At 28.1% G+C, this 25,452-nt stretch overlaps 1 protein-coding gene across 1 annotated transcript in view; it reads left to right on the forward strand.

Moving 5' to 3' along the window:
* Positions 1 to 1,079: 1,079 nt before the first annotated feature.
* Positions 1,080 to 25,452, forward strand: part of Rpn1 (regulatory particle non-ATPase 1) — a 45,319-nt gene continuing 20,946 nt past the window's right edge. Inside the window, exons 1-10 of the mRNA XM_087159961.1 lie at positions 1,080 to 1,732; positions 4,542 to 4,598; positions 7,249 to 7,413; positions 8,283 to 8,404; positions 9,265 to 9,483; positions 10,325 to 10,483; positions 21,406 to 21,544; positions 21,630 to 21,690; positions 22,570 to 22,719; positions 22,826 to 22,932. Coding sequence (XP_087016087.1) covers positions 1,640 to 1,732; positions 4,542 to 4,598; positions 7,249 to 7,413; positions 8,283 to 8,404; positions 9,265 to 9,483; positions 10,325 to 10,483; positions 21,406 to 21,544; positions 21,630 to 21,690; positions 22,570 to 22,719; positions 22,826 to 22,932 — 1,272 coding nt within the window. The 5' untranslated portion in view covers positions 1,080 to 1,639. The remainder of the gene's footprint in view (positions 1,733 to 4,541; positions 4,599 to 7,248; positions 7,414 to 8,282; positions 8,405 to 9,264; positions 9,484 to 10,324; positions 10,484 to 21,405; positions 21,545 to 21,629; positions 21,691 to 22,569; positions 22,720 to 22,825; positions 22,933 to 25,452) is intronic.

The raw sequence follows: 25,452 nt of genomic DNA on the forward strand, positions 1-25,452 counted from the left end.
CGTAACGCAAAATATGATTGTTTTATTAAAAAAGCATTCATGAAGGCAGCAATGTTTAAATATTTACATAAATTATGAGTTATTCAATCTTTATTCCTTGTTAAATCAAAACAAAATGAAGAGCATTTGATTGTGGGCAATTAAATACACACACACACACACACGCACGCACGCACACACACACACACACACATATATATTATAATAATAATTTGAATAATTATTTGTGCAAAGGCATTAATAAGGATCGGAAATTAATAGATAGTACAATCGAATTCATAATAAATGCTACAAATAATTATTTTTGATTCTCATCGGAAAATTTAACAAATTTACGATTACGAAAATTTAACAAAATTAATTATGGCTTATATTTTGTTAAAAAAAAATATGTCATTAATGTGCATTTTTAATTCTAACGATTTTAAAACAATAATAGTAAACTTATAAAATTCAAAGGATTTTAGTTTTGAACTCGTTCTGTTAAATCATATTTTTAAATATAAAAAAAAGCTAATATAAGCATCTATACTTCAGTTATAATAGAACCAGACTCTCCAAACTAATAACTATGGTTGAATAAGCAAATATCCTTCCTTCGATTTTAATTAACCTAAGTTCTGTAAACCGAAACTAAACAAAACCGAAACTATAGTATATAATTGCTCGTAATCTGAATGATCTCTGCTTTTAAAGCTTCAATAAACTAACAAATAAATTATGAGCAATGAATAGACATCTTTAAACAATATACAAAATAATATACTGGTTTACGGAAATGAAAAAATTTTAGAATTTAAATTAAATTGCTTTTTAATGATCAACATCGATTACGCGCAATGCTAAGGTACGGCGGGGATGTTAGAAAATAATCACTGGAACGACGCGAACGCCACTTTTTGTGCGTAAAACCGGTCTGTCAAAAGCGTGTTGCTTTTCTGAACCCCCCCGGGGAAAGTTAAATGTCCTGATCCCCTATATTAGTCCCTGTTTTCAACGTAAGTGTTTCAGTTGAATTGAAACTTACGAGATTTCCCATCATGCATTGCGAAAGTTACGATTTCACCCGAGACAGTCGATGTTGCAGTTGAATTCCACCCTTCGTTTGTTTATTTGTGGCTTGAAGTTAGGCTCGCAGAAAATGCCGTTCATGGGTTAAATTTAGTAGGAATAACACAACCTGTGACGCGATAACTTCCCAACGCAACTTCCAGCGACAACTTCCAATAAACGCGATAACTTCCCTAATTCTTGCAACCATGAGTGATAGTCAACAGCCAATCACAATGCGAAAAGCCCATCATCTCCTTGTTGCCATTCTGTAGTAGAAACTATGGTTTAAAATTAGTTACCAATTCCTATGAAGATAGAGACCCTCATTAGGCCTGCTCATATCTCTTCTTTTCCGATTAAAGCCTTGCATGGAAGTTGAAGTGTTTTTTTATTGTGTGATTTATTATTGCAGAGCGTGCAGACTTTTGCTTTGTCATTCCAAATGAAGAGACATCTAAACTCGCGTAGTAAAATATAAACTGTCTGTCGGTCGAGTGGAGTATATTTTGAAACAGTTAAAGAAACCATTTAAAAAATTTTTAACAAATTTATTAAATAGTTGTGTTTTCTATCTTTATTTGTAAATATGAAGGAACGTGTAAAGGTACCTGTTGAAGATCCGAAGGATGTTAAAGAAAAAAAGGAAAAGAAGATCGAAGAAGAGAAAGAGCCAGATTTAGTAAATTTTCTTTAATTACTAAGAAACCATATTAGTTTAATAAGAAAACTTAGTCTAAAGTTAGATAAAAGTTTTTTTTTATTGATTTTCAAATCTGTGAACCATCAGTGAAAATGTTTTTAACCGGATCAATTAAAATTTTTTATAACATATCTCGTACTCTTGTATTTGATTTTAAAATTTGTTTTACTCTTTTTTGCATATGATTCATCCCACTAACCAAGAGAAGAAGTAAAGTTTTTGATAGAAGCTATCTTTAAGTGTTTTGTCGTTTTAAATAAAAAGGAAATGAAATGGTATTTAATTCATTGTATGCCTGTTATGTTGCTAATTTGAAAAACATTTGGGGGATTTCCGTATCGAAACTACTGTATTTGCAACTTTTTTAAGTAGTTTATAATGTTGTGTAGTGTGATACAAAAAAACAGTAGCTTAGCGGGATTTTCGGCAACTAACTGCCTTGTTAGTTTTATAGTTTTGTAATAACTATAACTGGCAACTACTTATAGGTTAGTTTCGTAAAGAACCAAGGCTCTAACACAACTAATTTTTCGAATTTGTCGGGTACAAATCTTCTCAAGACACAATAAAAATGCCCCTTTTGCTTCTGTTGAGTGTTAACATAAATAACTTATTTAGAATGATGTATGACTAATATTTAAACTTGCCATTATGAATATTTGATGATTTAGCATCTTTGGTAATACTTTCACACGTGAATGTGCACTTGAGGAACTTTGTTATTTCAATGAAAGGGTAACATATTTTCTATGCACTCATTTCTTGGACGGAATAAAAAAGCATTAAACACATTACAAAATTATAAGTATTTGATAAGTACAGCCTTAAACTAGCGTACATTCTCGAGAAAGGCATAAAAAGTTAAAGGTTAACTGAGCAAATTCGAAGAAGATATTTTCGAATCATAAACATGAATAAATATTTCTTAATAATTATTTATATTTAATGTAAACCAATTCAAATCATTTTCAAATCAATTCACTCAAACCAGTACAAAATCATTTTGAACATGGGTGTAAATTAGGTTGTTCAGCAAAGTTCTCCTTAAAATAGTGGAGTACTTACTGCACTTGATAAGTTGTTTGAAGTCACTACATTTAAAAATAGTGATGTAGTTAACAACATAACATAATAATTACAGTAAGCTACAAAAATAATGTAGTTTTTCCAACCACTGCACAAAATAATCATCAAGTTTTGTGATTTCTGGGCAGTAACCCTCGAGAAACTAAAAAAGAAAAGAAAAAAAATCCTAGATGGCCAACCCTGGGCAACTTCAAAGTTTTTTTTCTTTTGCAATTTTAAAATTTTTTTAGGTACGGACAGATACCAATACGAAATCTCCTGTCACTTATATTACACAAGAAATTAAATGTAAAAATAGGGTCAAATGAGGTAAAATAAGTATAAAATCAGAGTTTTTTTTTTCTTTTTAAAAGAAGGCTCTAAAACTTAACCATTAAATTAATTTTAGTGAAAATTTTGATGCATTTTTGATTCATATAGATTATAAGCCATAATTTATCTATTTTGTTAGATTCTTTTCTTACCGTAATGCATCCAAAAGAGCATGTTTTAATATCCCCATTTAACCCCTGGGCTAAATTGAGTATTGTTTTAAGGATACTATATATTTTACCAGAAAACATTTGCAAATATTGTTTTAGAAATAAAAAAGCTCTTAAATAAATGTATCATGATTATATTTAAAAAAAACAATTTCTAATAATATCTATACTGGTAATTTAAAATGTTTTTGCTATTTATAGCAGGCATGCATTTATATTGAATTTAGTCACTTTAAGGAAATTGTTATTGTTTTCCATGAAAGCTCAACTAAATCTTTAAAAATATGCTCATTAAGTTGTACCATTATGCTATTTCGGTAAATTTTTTTTTAATTGTATAATATGTCTGTTATATTGTTATTCTTACCTATCATTCTTCTCTTTAAAAGCTGAAATTTAAAGGAAACTTTATTTTCAGCATTAAAATTACCATGTAGGGCTATAATCAAACAAGTAAAAATTTTTTAGCCGTTACATTATAAAATATAAAGCATTAAACACTTACAAGAGCTAACACAGAAATAAAAAGTTATCATCATACAACACTTAACTAAGCTTAACCATATACCCAATTTACCCACCTCAGAAATCTATTCATAATAAGTGAAGAAATCAATTTTGAACCTCAGAAATCAATTTTGATATTTATTCTTAAATTTCTATGTAGATCAGTTCTTTAGATGTTTCTCTACTAGTTTGAACTATAAGTAAGACAGTTTTTAATGATATTAGAAGAAAGTTCATTGAAAGCTTAAACTAACATACTTTATAGGTTGATCATTAACAAATAGTTTGTAAACATAAATTTTTTTATCAGTTTCTAAAACTGAAATAAAAATGCTTGCCGCAATCCCAGTAAATGTCTATAAAACTATGAAACAAATTATTTCAACTTAATCAGATCTACATATCTTTTTTAAAAAATTTGCAAGTTTAAGATCCCTTTGGCAGTTGGTGCAAACAGGTACTGTGGAAATATCCCTTATTATTTCGATAAGAATTATACCATATTTATTATTGCAGTTAGTGTAAAAGTGTTCTTAAAAAATAAACCCAACTCTGCTACATCAATCACGACATATTTTCTGCTATTATTTTTTCATTATTTTTATGAATGTTCAAATTATATGCCTTTAGAGCGTGTTTTAAGATTGTCTTTCACTGTTGTATAAGAAATGTTTTTTTTTTATTTTAGCTAATATTTATATTTTTGTTTATAGTCTGACGAAGATAAAGCATTACAAGATGAACTGAATACATATATTCAAGTTCTTAATGTAAGTAGTTTTTAGATATTTTAGTTATAACATTACCAGTTGTCACAATGTTTCTCAACTTAATTACTTGTACTTCTAAATGTATATAAGAAAATGCTATGTTCATGAAGTTATATCTTGTTTGATTTCTAATTAAACTTTTTGAGTTTTAAAAAGTTATTTTCATGTGTTTATCTGTATATAACTTACAAATAATATCGAGGTTGTATTTTTATCACTAATTTAAATCTCATAATTTTTCTTTTTTTTAAAAAAAAAAAATCATTGATTCAAATCAACACATGGAAAATATATTTTTTTTTGTGAAATATTATTATAAATTAATTAAGCAAAATTATTGCAATTTGTCAGGGTTGGCAGGTTTTTGACATGTGACAGTTTTTGACAGTTTAAACCATGGTTTAAACCGTCACGTCAAAAACCTCACTGTCAAAAATGTCGAAAATGTCAAAAACCTATATTCATATGTGAAATTTAATTAATACATAAAATTTATATATTTCTTATAAAGGATAGTGTTTCTAAATATGTTCTAGAAAAAATAAATTTAAAATTTTGAAGAAACACTTATATTTTGAATAGTAACCAAAATCTTGTACTTTTGAAAGCTCACATCTTTTGTAATATTATGTATTCATTTTCATGTGTTATTGAAAATCTGCAGTGATATTATTAGGAATTTAATTATAACCAAATTTAGTGTATAGTATAGATTATACTAAAAATTAGACATTTTTAAAGATAACCATTAGCAGTTTTGTACATTAGACATCTTTTAAAGAAAAATCTTTTTAATATTCTTTTAAATCTTCTTAATAATCTTTTTAACATAAGACAATACAAATTTAAGTGCTTTCTGTTAGATACACAGAGTAGTTAGTGTCGATTTACAGTATATTCAGCCTATTCATTTACTATGCTGAAAATTTAGTTTATCCAAATACTTGTGAATTTCATTTTGCTGAATACTATATAGTTTTGTTGAATATCTAAATATTCAGCTGTTGAATAATTACTTCTTGCTTTCAAGATATGCATTATTTGTATTCTTAATACAAGTGAAGGAAAAAAATTAAGAGGTAAAAATTGTTTTAAAATGATAAGTGTAATAATTATAAATAAATATAATAAACAATATGAATTATATTTATCATTATTCCCAAATATAACTACTTTTAAATTCAAATTAACATACTGGATAATAAAGATATTCGGTATAACATTAAATTTTTTTTTCATACACTTGTATCAAGTTTGTATTTATACAACATAACTTGTAAGTTCCTTATAAATATTAGTTATATGTTCCTTATATGTCAAAAATGCATAGTAATAAACTTTTAATTTTCTTAAGTATCAAAAAAAATTTTTTTTTTTTTCAAAATATAATTATTTAAAAAAATTTTGTACAAAATTTTTCTGCACATGCATTTGAATATAAATTTCTGAGATTTTAAATCTGTTATTTTACCTTAATTTTAATTAAAAAATATTTTAAAACCTGCTGATTACCTATAGTATAATTAAATTTCAATATAATGCATGGCAACTGTTGGTAGTTTTGAAGTTTATATATTTTTTTTGGCAAACTTCAGTTTTTGACATTTTTGACGGGTTTTTGACGGTTTAAACCAGTATTATACCCTTGTCATGTCAAAAACCACTTTTTGACGTCAAAAACCCAACCCTGCAATTTGTAAATAATAATTGGTTGCCAATTGTATTAAATTTTCATTAATTATGTAATTTTTTAAATAATTATATTAATTGCTAGCATGTTGTGAAACATATGAATATGAATCAATTAAATCCCTCTAACAACGATCTTCTGCAAAATTATGTTTGTTTATTTGCAAGTCAAATTGAATAGAGATTATTCTCATGTTTTTAGTTTCAACTTGCAGCTTTGTAGTACTTTATTTTGTTTGTTTGGATATTAGATATGTATTTAGACCTTTTACAGTTGTAATTATGTTGCTAAACTAAATTACTTTCAGGTACTCTATAAGGCAAATAAGTACATTTTAAATAACATATTTGAGAGTATGCATTTATGAAATTTAAAATTTTTTTATTATAAAGTTAAGTAAGTTTAAGATTTTCCTCATAAAGCACAGATTTGAGAGTTATAAGTCTACTTTAAGTGTAAAGGTATCATTATTTTTTTAACTTAATAAGTTCTAGTCATTATCAACTCTTATTTATTTATAAGATTTTATTTATTTTTTCATACAGGTTTTTATTCCTTTATTTTTTGATGTACCATTTATCTAAATTAAATGGCAGTAACTATATTTTCGAGCTAATAGCTATTGATTTTCTATGGATTTATATGATAACAGAAAGAGACAATTAACGTTGTAAATTTTTTAATTCTTAGTCACTGTCATTAATATTTAAGAATTTATGGTTAAAAAGCTTCATTATTTCCAAATAACCATTTGTTATGACCTCTATGTGATTATGTGTCATTGTTTTTTAACTCTTTAACAACTGACCCTCTTTGCATCCCGTGACAGTATTTATTTATTATTTTTTTTTGGAATTCTTTGTCACTGCTATAAATATTTATAGTTAAAAAATGCAATGATTTTAATAAATATTTGTTATGATGTATAAATTTAAATTTTTTTTCTCTTTTTGTTAATAGGAAGATAAGACAGAACTTTATGTTCCCACTTTGAATCAACTCCGCTCAAAAATTAGAGCATCCACCACATCTATGACTTCAGTTCCAAAGCCTTTGAAGTTTCTACGGCCTCATTATGACACGTTAAAGCAGCTGTATGAAAAATACCCAGATATTGATGCTAAGGTAATAAATATGAGATTGTTGTATTTAAAGTTATCTATTGAAACTAGAATATTTTGGGGATATTATAAAAACTACCTACTAAAAAATTATTTGAGTTATGTTTTTTTTCCTTCCAATTTTAAATACTGAATTTTTCTTTCTTTCTGAGAAACATACCAGTACCTGAAGAATGAAATCTAAGCTTTAATTACTGGATTAGGAATATTAAATGATTTTACATGGGGTTATAATTATCTACTTCTTATAATCTATTGTCAGTAAACCTGAAATCAACTTAACAGAATGAGAAGTCACTTAATTAAAGATTTCTAATACTGTTAATGATTTATTGTTCTAGACTCTTCATTTTTTTCTTACACCTCAAGTTATTTAAATTCATAATATTTTCTGCCACTAAAGTTTGTCATGGGAAAGTACATGAGTTCTATTCCTGATGGCTACTTAGCGACCATCTCACATAGCTTTAGGTCGATGAGTACCAACTAGTTTGGGGTAAGGAAAACAATTTTTGTGTAACATTGGCTCTTTTTCTCATTATTAACATCATACACTGGTCACAAAATTGTTAAAATTTAACCCGAATTCTTTTCTTGATTGATAACTTGCTATTGCAAGAATACAATATAATGTATAATATAAAATGTGAATATAAAAAAATTATCTAGCTAGACTGTAAAATACATATTGTTCAGCTTATGAATTTTTTTTTTTTTGCTTTATTTCAATACCATTTTTTTTCCTTCAAACTACTTACTTTGTAATAGCTTACTTATTCATTTCTTTGCTTTCTCAATTGTGTGATTTAGTTCTCGTATATCTTATGCAGTTACTAATTATACAGTTTCTCATATACCTTTTTTTCATTTTAGAACTTTGTTGCTGATATTGTATCGATATTAGCTATGACTATGAGTGAACAAAGAGAATGTTTAAAATATCGTTTGTTAGGATCTCAAGAAGAAATTGGCTCCTGGGGTCATGAATATGTAAGGTGAGGATAAATTGTTAAAATTGTGTCTACTGTATTTTTTTTTTCATTATATATTCAGTCTAATTATTTATATTGTGTTGTGCCAAAGAAGATCCTCTCTTGTGTTTTTCAATTATATTTAATTTTAAAGGAAACAAATTTATTAGTTATGCTTTTAAGTTTACCTATACTGTAAGTTTTCCTCCTTTTTTTTTTTTTTTTTTTTTTTTTTGAACTTTGAAAATGAAAATGATTTTTTTCTGCCAATATTATAAAATTTTGCAGGAACTATTTTAGAATTTTTTTTATTTAAGGACCAGTTAATGGCATCTAAAATGTTTAAATTAAGAATTCTTATAAATTTATTGATACATCGTTACTTAAAATTCCTAGCTAAAAAAAGTTGTTGAATTCATTCTTGCAAGTTTTGTTTATTTTTTTGACAATAAAAGTGGATAAGTAAGGTGCACTTAAATATGTTACCAGATTAAAGTTTTATTATGAGAATTTTCTTATTTCTTCATTATGTAAAGAATTAAGAAAATTTTTTTGGGGGGTGTAAGAATGAAGCAGGTGTGCAAATTTTTATCTACTTTTTGAAAAGTTTTATTCAAAATTCTTGTGACACTTCTTAAGATGAAATTTATATGAAGTGTACATAATATCTGAAAAATTAACCGAGATTATATCAAGTCAACTTTTATAAGTTTGACTCAATATTTATTTTTACTTTTTTGTGCAAAACCATAAAAAAGTTTTTTTTTTTTCCTAAAATATTTCATTTAAAACTCTTTTTAACTTGCTCAATTTTATTGTTTTAAATATCATTTTTGTAGTCTTTAAAAAGAAATATGATCAAATGTTGCATATTTTTATTTCAGGCATTTGTCTGGAGAAATTGCTCAAGAGTGGAACAAATCTGATGATACTGCATACCAAAAGCAACTTTTAAATCTTGCTGGACAAATTATACCTTATCACATGGCTCATAATGCAGAAGCAGATGCTTGTGATCTTGCAATGGAAATAGAGCATCTTGATATGCTGGAACAATATGTTGATGAGGACGCTTTTCCCAGAGTTGCTTTATACTTGTCTAGGTAAACATTGGTTTACTTTTTATACTACATAAGCAATTTCCAGCTTCTTTCAATTACAATTCCTGTACATCTTTTAACTATACAGTTTTATTAATTTTTTTGTTTACTTTGCTATTGGGTTCCATCAAGAATATTACACATGCTTCAGTTAAATCAGACGAGTGATTATTTAAATATAGATGATAATATCTTTATATTAAGACAGGCTTTGGTGTTCAACTTTGCATTAAATTTTGTGCCCAAAAACTATATGACTCAGAAACTTGAAATTACAAAGATGTGTACAGGGATTATGATGGCTTAAGAAAAATTTATTAATAGCTCTAAATTATATTCGTTATATACTTGATTAACTATTAAGCTTGTAGTTAAAATACTGTATGTGTATATTTACAGTCTAATGAAATACAGAAACAGATTTGATGTGCTAAAAGGAGCATTTTTATTATGAGCGCAATGCAAGTTTTTATTCAAAATTCCAATTCATTTAGTTTATTCTAAAGTTAATTCACATTTTTTTGAAACTTTTGTTGTAAATTATGAAAATTATATATTTCATTAACAAAAAATATATAATATTAAAAAAATGTAATTCTATTAAAAAAATGATGAATGAAAAGCAACCACTGGTATTGGTGAGCAGAGCAAACAGAGGCTTTCCTCAGGAATAAAATTAAATTTATAGGATGCACTCATTTGATCAAAGTAAATTTATATGATTTATTAACATTTGTGCATCATAAATTGTGTATTGGCAACTTAGTTTTCACAAATTTTTTAAGTTCAATGTTAAGGTTTTAAGTTTTATAAATAACTTGAATGCAATAAAAAAATTTTTCAGCTGTGTGCCTTATGTGTCAGAGCCTGAAAACACAAATCTCTTGAAATGTGCCTTACAGCTTTACAGGAAGTTTAAACGTTATCCAGAAGCTCTGCGAGTAGCCATGCAATTGAATGATATGAAGTTGATTTCAGAGATATTTTTAACCTGCCCTGATAGGTAAAAAGCTAATTCTTGTATATTTATTGCTTTAATATTAAGATTTTTTTATCATTTTGTTTTTATTGTGTATATTTGATTACCTTTATCAGACATGTCTCTTTCAAATTTTACTGTTACATGGATACATGCATATGGTTAGATTCTACATTTAAAACTTTTACAAACCAAACTCTACTTTTCTGTCATGACTTATTTCCAAAATTACTTCTTTGTTTTGATGTACAGTGTGCAAAAAGATGGACAAAAAAATTTTTGTTTTAACGATTGGATTTTCATGCACTAGAATCAATCTTAATAGTTTAAGAGGCTGACCTTAAATATGCTAATTAAATAGTGATATTTTGAGTCACGAAAGCAGACACAAAAGTGTACTTTCTCTGAATGAACATGCATTTTTTCCACCCTGACTCTCAAAATATAGGGTGTAACCGCAATATATGAAATATATTTTCACTTGTTTGGTTTGATGAGCGCTCAAAAGGTTGAACCCCTTAATATTAATTTTCACATTTCGTCATGTCTCGAAAGCTTTTTAAGTTATTTGAAAAATTTTTGCACCCAATTATGAAATTCATTTATTCAAAGATAATTCCATGCAAAAATGATTTTTTTTTTTTATAATTATTTATTATTTTATTTAATAATAGTTATTTTGAATTGTAAGCTTTACTAATTTTTACATAATTTTAAAGAATGTAATTTTTTATGGCAAAATACAAAATTAGAATTAAATCGGTCAAACAGTTCTCAAAAATATCAAATTTTGAAAAAGTCAGATAATTAGAAGCCTTATTACCTAGTTTAGAATTATGTTTGAAAGGTAGCTACCTCATTTAATGGTTGAATTCTAACAGGGATGAGATTTTTCCGCTTTTTAGCGGATTTCCGCTTTTTCACTTTTATCTCTTAAATTTCAGCTTTTTTATCAAAAATTCAGATTTTCTAAAAATTTCATTTTTTTAATAAGTATTCCGCTTTTTTAGAAAATTCACCGATTTTCAAAGAAAAACAGAAAATTTAAACTACATAGCTCCATCCTTTCTCATTTTTACTGATTTTACCTATTTTCTCCCCTTTTACACGCAGCACATAAGATTTTCCGAATTTTTTACCCACCCTCCAGATAGATCCGATTTTCGTAGTTCAAACGGCGCTGCTTCTGACAAACCTTTTAGAGGTCCCAAACCTGGAATCTGCTAATATCTCGATTCTTATTCAATCGATTTTAATATCACACATAGCTTTTCATATTTGTGTGTTGCGATTCTTATTCATGCGATTTGAATACTGTACATTGCGATTCTTATTTACGAGATTTAAAAATCCGATATTGTAATTCGTATTTACGTCTTTTTAAAAACCTATGTAGCGATTCGTATTCACGCAAGTTTCAAATTCGATGTGTTGATTTGCTCATGCGGTTTATGATATCAAACATTAATTTTCGTATTTATACTTGATTTTAAAATAAGGCATTGGGATTCGCATTCACGCATTCTAAAAGTTATGCATCATAATTCTTATTTATGCAATCTAAAAATTACGCATCATGATTCGTATTTACGCAATCTAAAAATTATGAATCGTGATTTGTATTTACACGTTTTAAAAATTCTATATCCCAGTTTGTATTTTCTCATTTTCAAAATTTTATATCTAGTTTCATATTCATGTGATTTCAAAATCCGTAGTTCTTATTCATATTCACGCAATTTTAAGATCAACTATCGCGATTCTTGTAAGAAGTAAATTTTTTTAAAATTAGTTACTATAAAGGTGACTGTTTTTCTAACGACGATTATTAGTATATGTAAGTGTTACAACATCAGAGAAACTGGAAGGGAATATATTCAAAACTTACATTCTGTGCTTGCAAAGAAGAAAAAATAGGATTCGTCCAGGGCCGGATTAAGACCTCTTGAGGCCCTAAGCACTGAAAATATTTTGGTGCCCTCCCCCCTCTAACAATAAAAAATATATCTAGTACTAAATCACGTTTTAATTCAAAATATAAAATCAAATTTTTTTTGTAAAAAAAAAAATATTTATTCAAATTAAATCAAATTTTTTTTTTTTAAATAATATAATCAATTGAAAACTTTTCAATTAATATTAAAAAAATAACTTATGTTTGTGTGTATGTGCAAAAAAGCAAACACTTTGAATAACTTATGATCGAAAGTTTGAACTTTTATTTACTAAGTCTCAAAATACTTTAAATTAGAAAAACAGACACGTACTTTTTCTAAAAAAAGCATACCTTTTTTTTTTCTTCAACTGATTCGAATTCTTGACTCTCGAAATAAATGACCATGTCTCGAGAATTTTTCAAACGAACTAAAAAATTTTAGCACACAATAAAATTCATTTACCTAAAAATAGTTCCTTGTCAAAAATAATTTGTAAGAAGTATTAATCATTTTATATTATTTTATTTATTAAGAGAATAATCGAAATAACTTTAAATTGAAAATTTAACAAATGCCATTTTAAATGACAAAATACAAAATTTAATCTGTACTAAATCAATTAAATAAACCTGAATCTTTCAATTTTAAAAAAGTTATATTTTTTAACATTTAATTTCTCAAGAACTTTTCGACAGATTTCGTTCAAATTTTGTATTTTACTATTTAAATTAATATTATTTAAAGTTATGTAATAATTTGTTTTAGGTTAATGAATTTTATTATTGAGTGCAAAAATTTTTCAATTCGTTTCAAAAGTTCTCGAGACATGGCGAAGTACATGAAAACTGCAATTAAATAAAGGAACCCAAACTTTCAACCTAAAAAAACTTTTGGGATCTTAATTTCCATGTTGTGAATATCATCCATATTTTGAGAGACAAATATCCAAATTCAACAACATATATATATGTAGGTAGAGGAAGCACGTTTGCCCGATTTCATAACTTAAAAAAATATCTTCTGCACCAACTAATTAGCATATTTTAAGTTTGGCCCTCAAACCATTTAGATTGAGATCTAGTAAGTTAAAATCCGATCATTAAATCAAGAGTTATTCAGGTTTTTTACTTTTTTATTTTACGCATTGTATATATAATAACTTTATAACACATAACTTTTACAAATAATAATGCTTTTCATTATTCCTTTTTCCTTATTAAACCTAATATATTAATAATGATAGGAAGAGAAATGAAGGGAAAAAATAGTGATGAGTAATTTTATAAATGCAACAATTATCTTAAATGATCCCATAAAATTTGGATTAAAAATCAGAAATGAATTTATTTCATAATAACAACTCACTCTAGATTGCATCTGTGGAAAACAGAACTAATTATCTAATAGAATTATTACTATTTTGTTTAATATTTTGGACATTCTCGTAGTTAGTTTACCTGTCAAAGTCAAAGGTACAGAAGAGCTTAAGAGCAATAAATAACTATCAATTAAATCTTAATTTGACTAGTAAAAAAATGACCTTTTAGAAAAAATGATAGAAATCACTTAAAACTACTGCATAAGTGATAGCAATAATTTTGGTCTGAAAAAGCTGTTACAGTAAATAAAAACTTTTCCCTCAATAAGTAAATAAATGCATAAACAAAATACTTTAAATAACTATAAATTCAATGATCAGATTTTCATTTACAAATTCGGAACATTCGTGTTTTTATAATACAAAACAAAAACATAAGTATGGCAACAATGAATATAATATAAAAACTAAACTTAAATAATAATCAGTAGAAAATAACAAACCATCATTTTTTTTAATTTATTCCCTTTTTTTGCGTTACGACAATTTTTATTCCTGTATGCATACGCGTACATAATACCACATTAGTTTTATAGAAAATAATCTCAGGTTTGGAAAAATATAATCCTTTGAAACATAAACAGAAGTATTGTGTGTAACATTTATTTTAAATCTACTAAAATCTATTTTGCCTACAAAAATTTTATGTATTAAATATTTTACATATTCTTTACAATATTTAAAGATAAATTCGTAAAATAAATCGAAGTAAAATGTGTGTATTGTTACCTAAATTTTTTATTTTAAATCGAATAACTATTTCAATTATAACGTCATAGAATGAAATTTATTTCGATAAGATCAATCATTTAAAAAATTTAATTACTTCTTGAAACTTATAATACGGCATCATCCCCTCTTAAAAAATGCGTCACATAGTATTTTTAACAAAAACTTGAAATTTGTTTTTATTACTTTTGAGTATTATTGTGTAATAGAATGCTTAAAATGCAAAAAAAAAATTATATAATTTTTAATAATTGTAATTTTATTTTTACATTTAAGTTTAATTAATTTTTTATTATTAAAATATAATAATTCTTTAGGAAAATTAAACTCTTCACTTATATTGATTTAGACACAATCAATATTGATCGATAAATAATAATTATTGATAAAATTATTTGAAGGGTTTAGCTACTACCTGAAGCAACATCAGCTTTACACTATTACATCATGCTTTCAAAAGCAATAATTTAGAATAATGTTTTAGTAGAATAAACTTTTTCAGTGCATTCATGTAGGATTCAGTGCACTCACATTCTGTGCATTCACGTATACACAGGGGTGTGTAAATACAAGAAATTAATTACTGATTGTAGCATAAACAATGTTATTGGTTAAAAATTATGTCAATCAAGAAACTTTTCTTTTCCTAGACCTCCCACTTTCTTCAATCTTATAAGTTACCATTTATTTGTATCTCACCCCCCCCCCCCCGCGAAAGGAGGACAATTTGAATTTTCTGAGATATGCACCCTTTTTTCTTTCGAAAAAAAAAGAAGGGGGAATGAGTCCCCTATAGGATATCTGAGATGAAAGGATGTTCTCTGCAGGGTGGCCACTCACTCTGGAAACCGGGAATTCTCAGGGAATTTTGAAATACCACTGGAAAACCGGGAATTCTCAGGGAATTTCACGTCGAATCTGGAAAATAATTTTGTCGCGCGTCGCCGCTCTTTACTTCCCATTCCGTTATGTTTTGTTTTTCGGAGCGAAACGCATCTGCTTCATCGCGATCAAGCATCACGTGATTATCCTCCAATGAACGCTTCGTGTCTTCGCGAAAAAGCGGAAATCCGCTTTTTTCTCCCAATTTTGAAAATTTCCGACCATGTTCCAAAAACTAAAATTTTTGGGAAGTCCTATTGAAGAAACCCAAGCCGCGACCGATAGTCGGATTACTGCGACTTCCGCTATAGAGTGGAAATGAGTCTAAGCGTTTCGTTTCAACAGCCGATATTTGATTTTTTTTTTGTTTAACTGATTTTCGGAATTTTAAATATTAGGAACTGCACCGGAATCTGCTAAAATCGCGATTTTTAATCAGACGATTTTAATATCAATCATCGATTTTCGTATTTGACTGATTCGTACTAGCAATTCCTATTCACTCACTTTAAAAATCCAATATCGCGATTTGTATTTAAGCATTTTTAAAACCCAATATCGTGATTTGTATTCTCATGAGTTTAAAATCCAACGTCGCGATTCGTATTCACGCATTTTTAAATCCAATTTTGCGATTCGTTATCACGCAGTTGTAATATCAGATTTCGTATTTGTACGCTATTTAGAAATTACCCACTGCGATTCGTATTCACGTGATCTAAAAATTATGCATCGCGATTCTTATTTACGCGATTTAAAAATTCAATATCGCTATTTGTATTTTCGTGTTTTTAAAATCCAACAGCTCGATTCATATTCACGCGATTTTAAAATCCATTATCGTGATTCATATTCACGCGATTTTAAAATCCAAATTCGCGATTCATGTTCACGCGATTTTAAAATACAATATCGTGATTTGTATTCACGCCATTTTAAAATCAAATATTGTGATTTGAATTTTCGTGTTTTTAAAATCCAAAATAGCGATACATATTCACGCGATTTTAAAATCCCATATCGTGATTCATATTTACGCGATTTTAAAATCCCATATCGTGATTCATATTCACGCGATTTTAAAATCCAACAGCACGATTCATATTCACGCGATTTTAAAATTCAATATCGTGATTCATATTCACGCGATTTTAAAATCCAAAATCGCGATTCATATTCATGCGATTTTAAAATCCCATATCGTGATTCATATTCACGCGAGTTTAAAATCCAAAATCGCGATTCATATTCACGTGATTTTAAAATCCAAAATCGCGATTCATATTCACGCAATTTTGAAATCCAAAATCGCGATTCATATTCATACGATTTTAAAATCTAATATCAAGATTCTTGAAAGAAGTAAGTTTTCTCTTGAATTAGTTACTGTAAAGATGTGATATATTTTTCATTAGTAAGTAATTTAATAGTGGTGCCTTCCTATAATTGCTTAATTTTTTTAAATATATTAGTGGTCAAAATTTTAAAATTATATTTAAGAAAAATTTAAAATTAACTGTCTAAATGCTTCTGCCACTTTAAATATTGAATAAAAATCTCCCAGCATAGTTAAAAGTTGCTTTTATAAATCTCAGTATCATATAGAGCACTCCCCCCCCCCTCCTCCCAGTGACCTGCGTTGTTTAAGTTCAGCTTTTTTTATTTTTGTCCACTTTCATGCCTGATTATAGGGAGCAATTTCAAAAAACCATAGCTAGCTGTGATTATTTAGTTATGGGCTTTGATGAAAGTTTAAATAAAATCGCTCAGAAACAACAAATGGACATAAGTGTTCGACTTTGGAATAAAGATACAAATAAAGTACAGACATCTTGTCTTGATCCTGGTGTAATTTTAAATACAGCAATTGCTGAAAAACGGCTTTCATCTTGCCTTTCAATGTTGGTATCTAGCAATTGGATATCAGGTATCAAGGCTGACAGTGTGAAAGATAGTTATAAAACATTCATTCGGAATCCTCTAGTTAAGAGAGAAATGGAGCAATTTGAGAAGAGGGAAAAACGACTGGATAATGTTTTCTTCTCTCTATTTGAAGTTTGCAATGCACCAGAAAATTTACGTTCCTTTGTTAAATTTCTCCTCATATTGTCAAACGGAAGTGCTTTTATAGAAAGGGGCTTTTCTATTAATTCAGATTGTTTAATAAAAAATCTTCATGAAGATAGTTTAGTTGCTCTAAGGCAAATTCATGATGGTGTTATGGATGCTGGTGATGTTGACAATATAACTGTGACGAAATACATGATAAACTACGGAAAACAGTCTCACACACGTTATATCGAAGTATTAGAAAAAAAGAAGGAGGCAACAGAAGAAAAAAAGAAAGTTATGTTAGAAAAGAGGAAAAATTAAAAAAAGAATTGCATGCTAAAAAACAAAAATTAACGGCTGATTTTTATTTAGAAACTTCTTTAATTGATGAAAAATTAAAAGCTATAAGAAATTAATTTTTAAAAGCTTTCAATTATTCACTTCTTGAGCTATTTATACTGTACAATTTGATTAACTCCATTTTTTAAAACATCTCAAACTTAAGTGTCAAAGAATATATTAATATATATATAGGTATATTTTTTAAATTTATATTTAAAATAAGTTTCCCAGATAATATAAATGAACAACATTATATGACTAAATATTTTTGGCTTTTCATTTATTGATAATTTATTTCACAAGTAATTTTGATCACAATTCTAAATTTTTATTTGATGGAGTTGATCAATTTGTGTAATAAGCTATTTATATAACAACTTTTTATTTTATACAAAATAAAGTTTCTAAAATTCCTTAAAATGTAGATTTTTATCTTTATAATTTTTATAAACTATTAATAATTTTTAAGTTTATTTTTATGGTTGAATATACAGCAGTTATTTTTTTATATGTAAATTTTATGGCTGCTATTTCAATAATCTATATTTTTAGCAGAAATATGTGTATTAATATAGATTTTTTGGTGCTAGAAATGCCTAACTTTTTACACCTGTTTTATCAGAGAACATTTACACTTTTTTCCTCATTTTAATGTGTCATCAGATCTTGTAAATGTGTATCCACATTTGTAAAAGAAATTCATACAACACATTTTAAATGCAACACAGCTGTATATATAGATATATTTTTTTTATTTACTGTATATTGTTGTATAGCTAATAAATTTATGAAGTCTCGTTAATGTTGCGTTGTGGTATCTGGAATTTTAGAAATTTACTCTGGAAAGTCTGGAAAACTCAGGGAATTTTTTTTGGTCTGGAGAGTGGCCACCCTGTCTCTGTCTGTAGTAAATCAATTGGTTACACTTGTCTTGTCTTTAAAGTGTTTCTTCTCAGAAAATTTAGCTTTGTATTCTAACACATATGTTGGTGACAATCACGGTGGTCCTTTTCAGGAACCTTCGAATTCATGGAATCGAATGCTGGCAATATACAGCTTTTGTTGTTTTACGTCGGGATTGTTTGTTATAGGCAGAAAACAAGATCGGGTTAAATTGAACCACGTTTCCCATAAGTCTGTTACTTATAATAAAATAACAGGGAACAACAATATTTTTCCCACTCGTTTATGCAGAATGACCAATTTTTACTTTAAGAAAAAGTTAAAGGGATAATGGAAATACCTTAACTAATTATTTATTTATTTCAATCTGATTTACACACGAGCTACAAGTAAAAATTAAGCACAACTATTAATTTTTTTTTAGTGACAGAAATAATATTATTATATTCAAAATATTTACATGTTCAGATTATCCTCATAATAAAAGTTGATGAAATTACACACATATATTGCATATATATATAATCATTATCATTAGGGATTTTCCTTATTAGTCATTAAACATATTTTAAAATTCAATTAATAAAAATATCTTTCTTAAATTTGCTATTTATTTTTAATTTGAAATTTTCAGTACTTTTCTTATTTCTTAATTATAATTTTTACAAATTTCGTTACAAGATGCACAAAATATAGTTTACTTGCACTAAGCAAAATTCAATGATTGAAAATTTGATTTTATTGCTACTTATTTCTTACATTTGCTTTCAAAATTAAATTAGTTTTAATGGGTAGTCTTCTTAACGTATTTTTCACCGTCAACGAACATCCGGTTCACATTGAGAATTTACACATTGTGCTCAACTTTTATAACATTTGTATTTATACAAGACTCTAAAGACTAAGGAATCTATAATTCTTTCCTTATTCAAAAACTAGCTGCTTGCATTCATATTACGTAGTATATATTTTAAATCTTAAAATCTAATGTCGGTATTCGATATATATAGATAAAAAAAATCATAAGTGATGCGAAGTGTGTGATCATATTTTTCGCAAATATAACCTCTCCTCCAAAAAGAAATTTCGAAAAATGATACTTAAACACAACTCCTTTTTCTTAATTCAGTGAATAAAAAAAATTCTTCGACGTAAATTTTTGCAACACAACCTTTACGTAATTTGATGACTTCTTTTCCAGTTGCAATGAGAATATAATTAAAAATATAATATAAGCAAATATTTTATGTAGTATAAACAAAAACATGCACAACATAGATTTTTTTTTCACATCAAAAATCACATTTTTTACATCATCAAACCATTGCATCAAAATTTTGTAAATCACATTTTTTTTCATAAAAATATCAAATTGCCGGAGTATTAACTTGCTACAGTTGCGAAAAATATTCTGTAAACATGAATTGTAGTAGTATGTTATGGAATCCTTGTAATGGATAAATAAATATAGCTTTTATCGAAAATCGCATAGAAATTCACTTCCTAATTTCATTAGAAGACCGAAAATTTTTGATACAAAACATCTTTCGTTTTTTTTTCTTTTATTATGTGAAATTTCGTACTTAGAAATGGTTGTTATCTACTCTTAAAATGGAAACTCAAAATAATAAATTTATTATCAATGTTTCAAAAAAAAAAAAAAAATTAAGTACTGCGAACATTTAGTTAGACTTTGTGGTGCCCCCCTATCCTCTGGTGCCCTAAGCACGTGCTTAGTGTGCTTAATGGTTAATCCGGCCTTGGATTCGTCACAAGATGTTTGAAGATGGACTAACGACTAAATATAGCAAACATAAAAGATCTAGCAAACAAAAGCAATCACTTTAAAAGGGATTTAATTTTAAAAAAAATTTGGGGGAAAAAGAGTTAATTAACTCATCATCAAAATTTTATTTATAATTGCTGTTATTTATGCTAAAAAATGCAAAATTCTTATCAAATAAAAAACAATTATCTAAACAGTTGCTGATTGTCATGTAATTTTTCAAACTAAGATAGCAATTTTTGTATGTTAAGGAGTTACTATATATTTCTACTTCACTCTTATTGATATGTTTCAGAAGGCTGTAGTTAGATTAGACTATAATATGAACATAATGATTCGGTCCATTGTTAAATTTTTTTTCCAGTATAATTTAAAAAGTAATATTACTGATATATTTGCTATAAATCACATAACAGTATTTATTAAAAGAAATGTAATATTAATTTATATTCTCAGTAGTTTTAATTTGCTAATCCAGGTAGTTTTTCAAGTAATAATTGTCTCTTATGTGAACTGAGGAAAAATATAATTTCCAGCTTTATTTTTTCAATTAGTAATTTTTTTCCCACTAAATGTTAAGTATCAATGTAATCGTTTTTATAATAATAGATTAGTACACAATTGTATGTCAACACATTATTTATTACCTTAAACTGTCTGGAATTTGTTATTAAAGGGTTGCGCTTGCGTAAAATTTACTATCGTCGAAATTCAGCTTTTTTGAGTTTTGGCTAATCTCATCCCTGATTCTAAGCATTATACTTTTAGACACATTGTGGTTCAATATTTTTCAACATAGAAATATTCGCCTAAAAAATGATTTTATAGGTATTCAGTTTAAATTCCAATATTTATGTAATCTATGCAGTGATTAAGTTAGAGTAAACTATAATTTTTAGCAATTTATTCTCGTGTATTTATTATGTTTGTTTTCTAGTTCTATACAAAAACAAATGGCTTTTATGTTGAATCGTCAACAAATATATTTGGAACTTGACAGTGATGACAGTTCAGAATTAACTGATATAATGACAAACGCTCATTTAAACAACCATTTTCTAGCATTAGGAAGAGAGGTATTATTTTTTAATAAGCAAAGTTATTTGTTATTTTATTTCATGTTATGAAAGTGTCTATACTTACTGAGTTTTAACATTACAGCTGGATATTCTTGAGCCCAAAACACCTGATGACATATATAAAACTCACTTGGATAATACAAGTATATTTTCATGCATTATTTCTAATAGTATTATCATTTTGGTAAAAAAAATTGTTATTTTGTGCTGTTATCATATCCCCTTAAAAATTTTATATTCTATGATTAAAATTATGTTCTGTCAAACTTTTTTTTAAAATTGTTTTATTATTATAGTATAATTATTTTTTTAAAATTTGTTTTCTATTGTTTTTCTATTCTTGTTCTTTTGTTGTTTTATTTATTTTCTTGTGAAGGAATTAAATAGTTTGTCTTATTAAATGCTATATAATATGCTGTTATCATATCCTCTTAAAGTTTAATATCTAGCTTAGATTATTGTGATTAGTTGAAATTTTCTTAGTTTAGTTGTTTCTAGTTAAAACTCTTGTGTTTAGTCAAACTTGAAAGTTAGTCCTATTATTTTAATTTTTTTTTGGATAGTATTTTTTTAATTAATCTTTTCTACTGTTGCTTAGATTTTTTTTTGGATTGATTATTTTTTTTCAAGATTATTAAATATGCATTTACATTTGTTTTTTCTACTTTATTTATAGCTTTTTATTTCCAGAATTTTGAGAAAGGTATTTTAAAAATGTGTACAATGTCTATAGATTTTTTAGTTTACTAAAAGTAATGAATATTTTGGATTTTTATAATCCTAATTTAACAATGAAAGATCATGTAAAGGAGGTCATTCTTTTTAATTCATTGGTAGATTTCAACTGCATCACTTATCTCTTTTGAAGTAACTGAAATACGTTTTTTTTTTTTTTTCAAATAAAAAAATTAAGCTTTGCTAGTGTTTTTTTTTATCCTTAATTCATGCTATTGTTTGCTAATAAACTGTAATGCAATTTATTTGAATGCATTTTCCATTTAAAAAACAATAACTAATTTTAGGACCATCCTTTGGTCCCAGTGGTAGTGTAGATTCTGCAAAACAGAATTTAGCATCCAGTTTTGTGAATGGTTTTGTAAATGCTGCATTTGGGAAAGATAAGCTGTTGACAGAAGATGGTCAAAAATGGCTCTACAAAAATAGAGATTCCGGTCAGTATGTGGGAAATTAGCATTAATCACTTGTACCATCTTTTATACTTTTTTGTCTTGTATTTAAACTCCGAGTGTTCAAGCTGTTCTTTTAATTGTTTTTTAGGAATGTTAAGTGCTACAGCTTCTCTAGGCTTGATACTGCTTTGGGACATAGATGGTGGCTTAGGGCATATCGATAAATATCTTTACTCCTCTGAAGAAAATATTAAGGTATATTGGAGATCTTAAAAAAAAAAAAATTTTTTTTTTGAGTCTTTAAAATGTATTAAAACTATGGCTATTGTTAGAAACCGAAGGAGAAAATTCCAGATCGTTCTTGGGCTGCATCTACCAGATGCTGGGTGCATTGGAAATAAAAGTGACACATAGGCCTTCTAAATACAAAACGAACATTTATTCAACAAAACAAACAGCTCCTTGGTCAGAGCTGCTTCTCCGACGGAATCATAACATTGAATGACAAAATCTGACGCCAAGCGCAGAGGCGCGCCTCGCCAACACTTTCCTCACTGCACTTCATTTCACAACATCCTCCCCCCGTTGAGACTCAGATTGAGTCTCAAGCTCATAAAATACATTATTAAACAAATCAAGTCTTTTGGGATATTTTACACATCTTCCAGAGGAAGTATATCGCTGCATTATGGTCTTATCAGGTGCTGAGCCACCTTTGATTTTACATTCAGCGCCAGAATTCGATTCCTCTACACCATGTTTCTTATCTACAGTGATGCTCATTTCATCTGCCTGAATTTCTAGTGGGAAGATACGTTGAATTGGACGTAAAATTGAACCATTCTGGGTTTTAAGTTTAACAGTGCGAATCTTCCCATCACGCCCTGGTATCAACTCAATAATTTTAGCCAAGGGCCAAAATAAACGTTTTTTATTATCATCTCCTATCAAGACTATTTCTCCTACACAGGGCTCACGAGATCGTTTCTCATTGTGTTTCTGCACCAGCTGTCCAAGATATTCCTTCCTAAAGCGCTGTCGTAGGTCTTTTAATAACTTACTTCTATATTTTATTCTTTTATTAAGACTTAATGAATTTAATTCATCAATATCCTCAACATTGGAACTCCGGTTCTCGATAAGAAACATGGCAGGTGTGAGAGGGATCAACTCCTGCGGATCTTCTGATACATAGGTCAAGGACCTACAATTTATTATGGATTCACAATCACAAGTTAAAGTATACAGTTCTTCATAGGATAATACAGATTTACCCAAAGTGCGTTTTAACAGTTCCTTTACCGTACGAACCAGCCTCTCCCACCAGCCGCCCCACCAAGCGGCAGTTGGAGGGATGAATTTCCAAAGAATTTTGTCAGTCTCTTTTAAAATTTTAGTCCAATTTAGTTTTGAAAGATCATTACATGCACCCCGAAAATTAGTACCATTATCGCTATAAATCGTTCTAGGTCGACCGCGTCTGGCGATAAACCGACGAAGTGCCAGGAGAAAAGCATCTGAAGAGAGGGAATTGACTAGTTCTAGGTGAATGGCACGGTACACAGCGCAAGTGAACAATGCGATCCACACCTTTTCTCCATTTTTTAAAAACAAAGGCCCAGCCAAATCAATTCTAACAATTTCGAAAGGTGCACTATCCGTAACCCGGTCTGGTGGCAGAGGTGTTGGTTCGCTCGACAAAGCCTTGACCTTAAATCGTTTGCAAGTAATACAATTGAATAAGACATTTTTAATAGCTTTCCTAGCCCTAATTATCCAAAATCTTTCTCTTAACAAGCATTGCATCATTTGAATCCCGCATGACAATTTTTGTTATGTACATTTCTAATTAGTAGCTTAGAAAATTCACATTTTTCTGGTAAGAGTATAGGGTACAGGAAGGATTTATCATCATCTCGGTGAAGTATTTTCGTTTTTACTCTCATAATACCTGTATCGTCAATGACCGTCTCAATAAAATTTGAAGATCTAATATTAGACAAAATAGCTTTGAACTAGACGAATTAAATTTTTCTCAGAATTTTCAATTTCAGACGGCAAAAGTTCAGAGGTCTTAATTGTTACACCTTTACAGTTTTTTATAAATCTATATACCCATGCCATTACTCTTATCATTTTATCATAACTGGAAAAAATATTTCGATGCCAAGGGGGTGCGTCTTTCGAAAGATCAATATTTATTATTTTCGTTTTCCTTCTTTCTAACTCTATTTCTGCGGATGAACAGAGTTTGTCTCCAATGGGCCAGTTCTCAGGTCTTTCCTTTAACCACAAAGGGCCTTCCCACCAACGAGAACGAAGCATCTGCTTCGCGGAACACCCACGCGATAACAAATCGGCAATATTCATTTTTCCCGGAACATGTTTCCATATCTGACCTCGCGTCAACTCTCGAATTTCTTTAATTCGATTTTCTACAAAAACAGACCAATTTCCCTGTTCTTTTATCCACCAAAGAGCAGTAGTGGAATCCGTCCAAAATGTAACTTTTGAGCCTGGCAAATTGAGAGCCTTAATAATAGATTTCGCAAGTCTAGAACCGATACAACAAGCCATTAATTCTAAGCGAGGAATGCTTAGAGGTTTTAAGGGCGCTACTCTAGACTTCGCTCGAACTAAATTTATTTTAACTTCTGAATTCAGTACCGATCTTACAAAGACGCACGCTGCATAGGCCCCCTTGGAAGCATCCACAAAAACATGTAGTTCAGACGTATCATTCATTAACATATATCGAGACAATATTACATCTTT

This window comes from Parasteatoda tepidariorum, chromosome 3, assembly GCF_982258835.1.
Source record: "Parasteatoda tepidariorum strain Cologne lab strain chromosome 3, Ptep-v5.0, whole genome shotgun sequence".
Taxonomy (NCBI): Eukaryota; Metazoa; Arthropoda; class Arachnida; order Araneae; family Theridiidae; genus Parasteatoda; species Parasteatoda tepidariorum.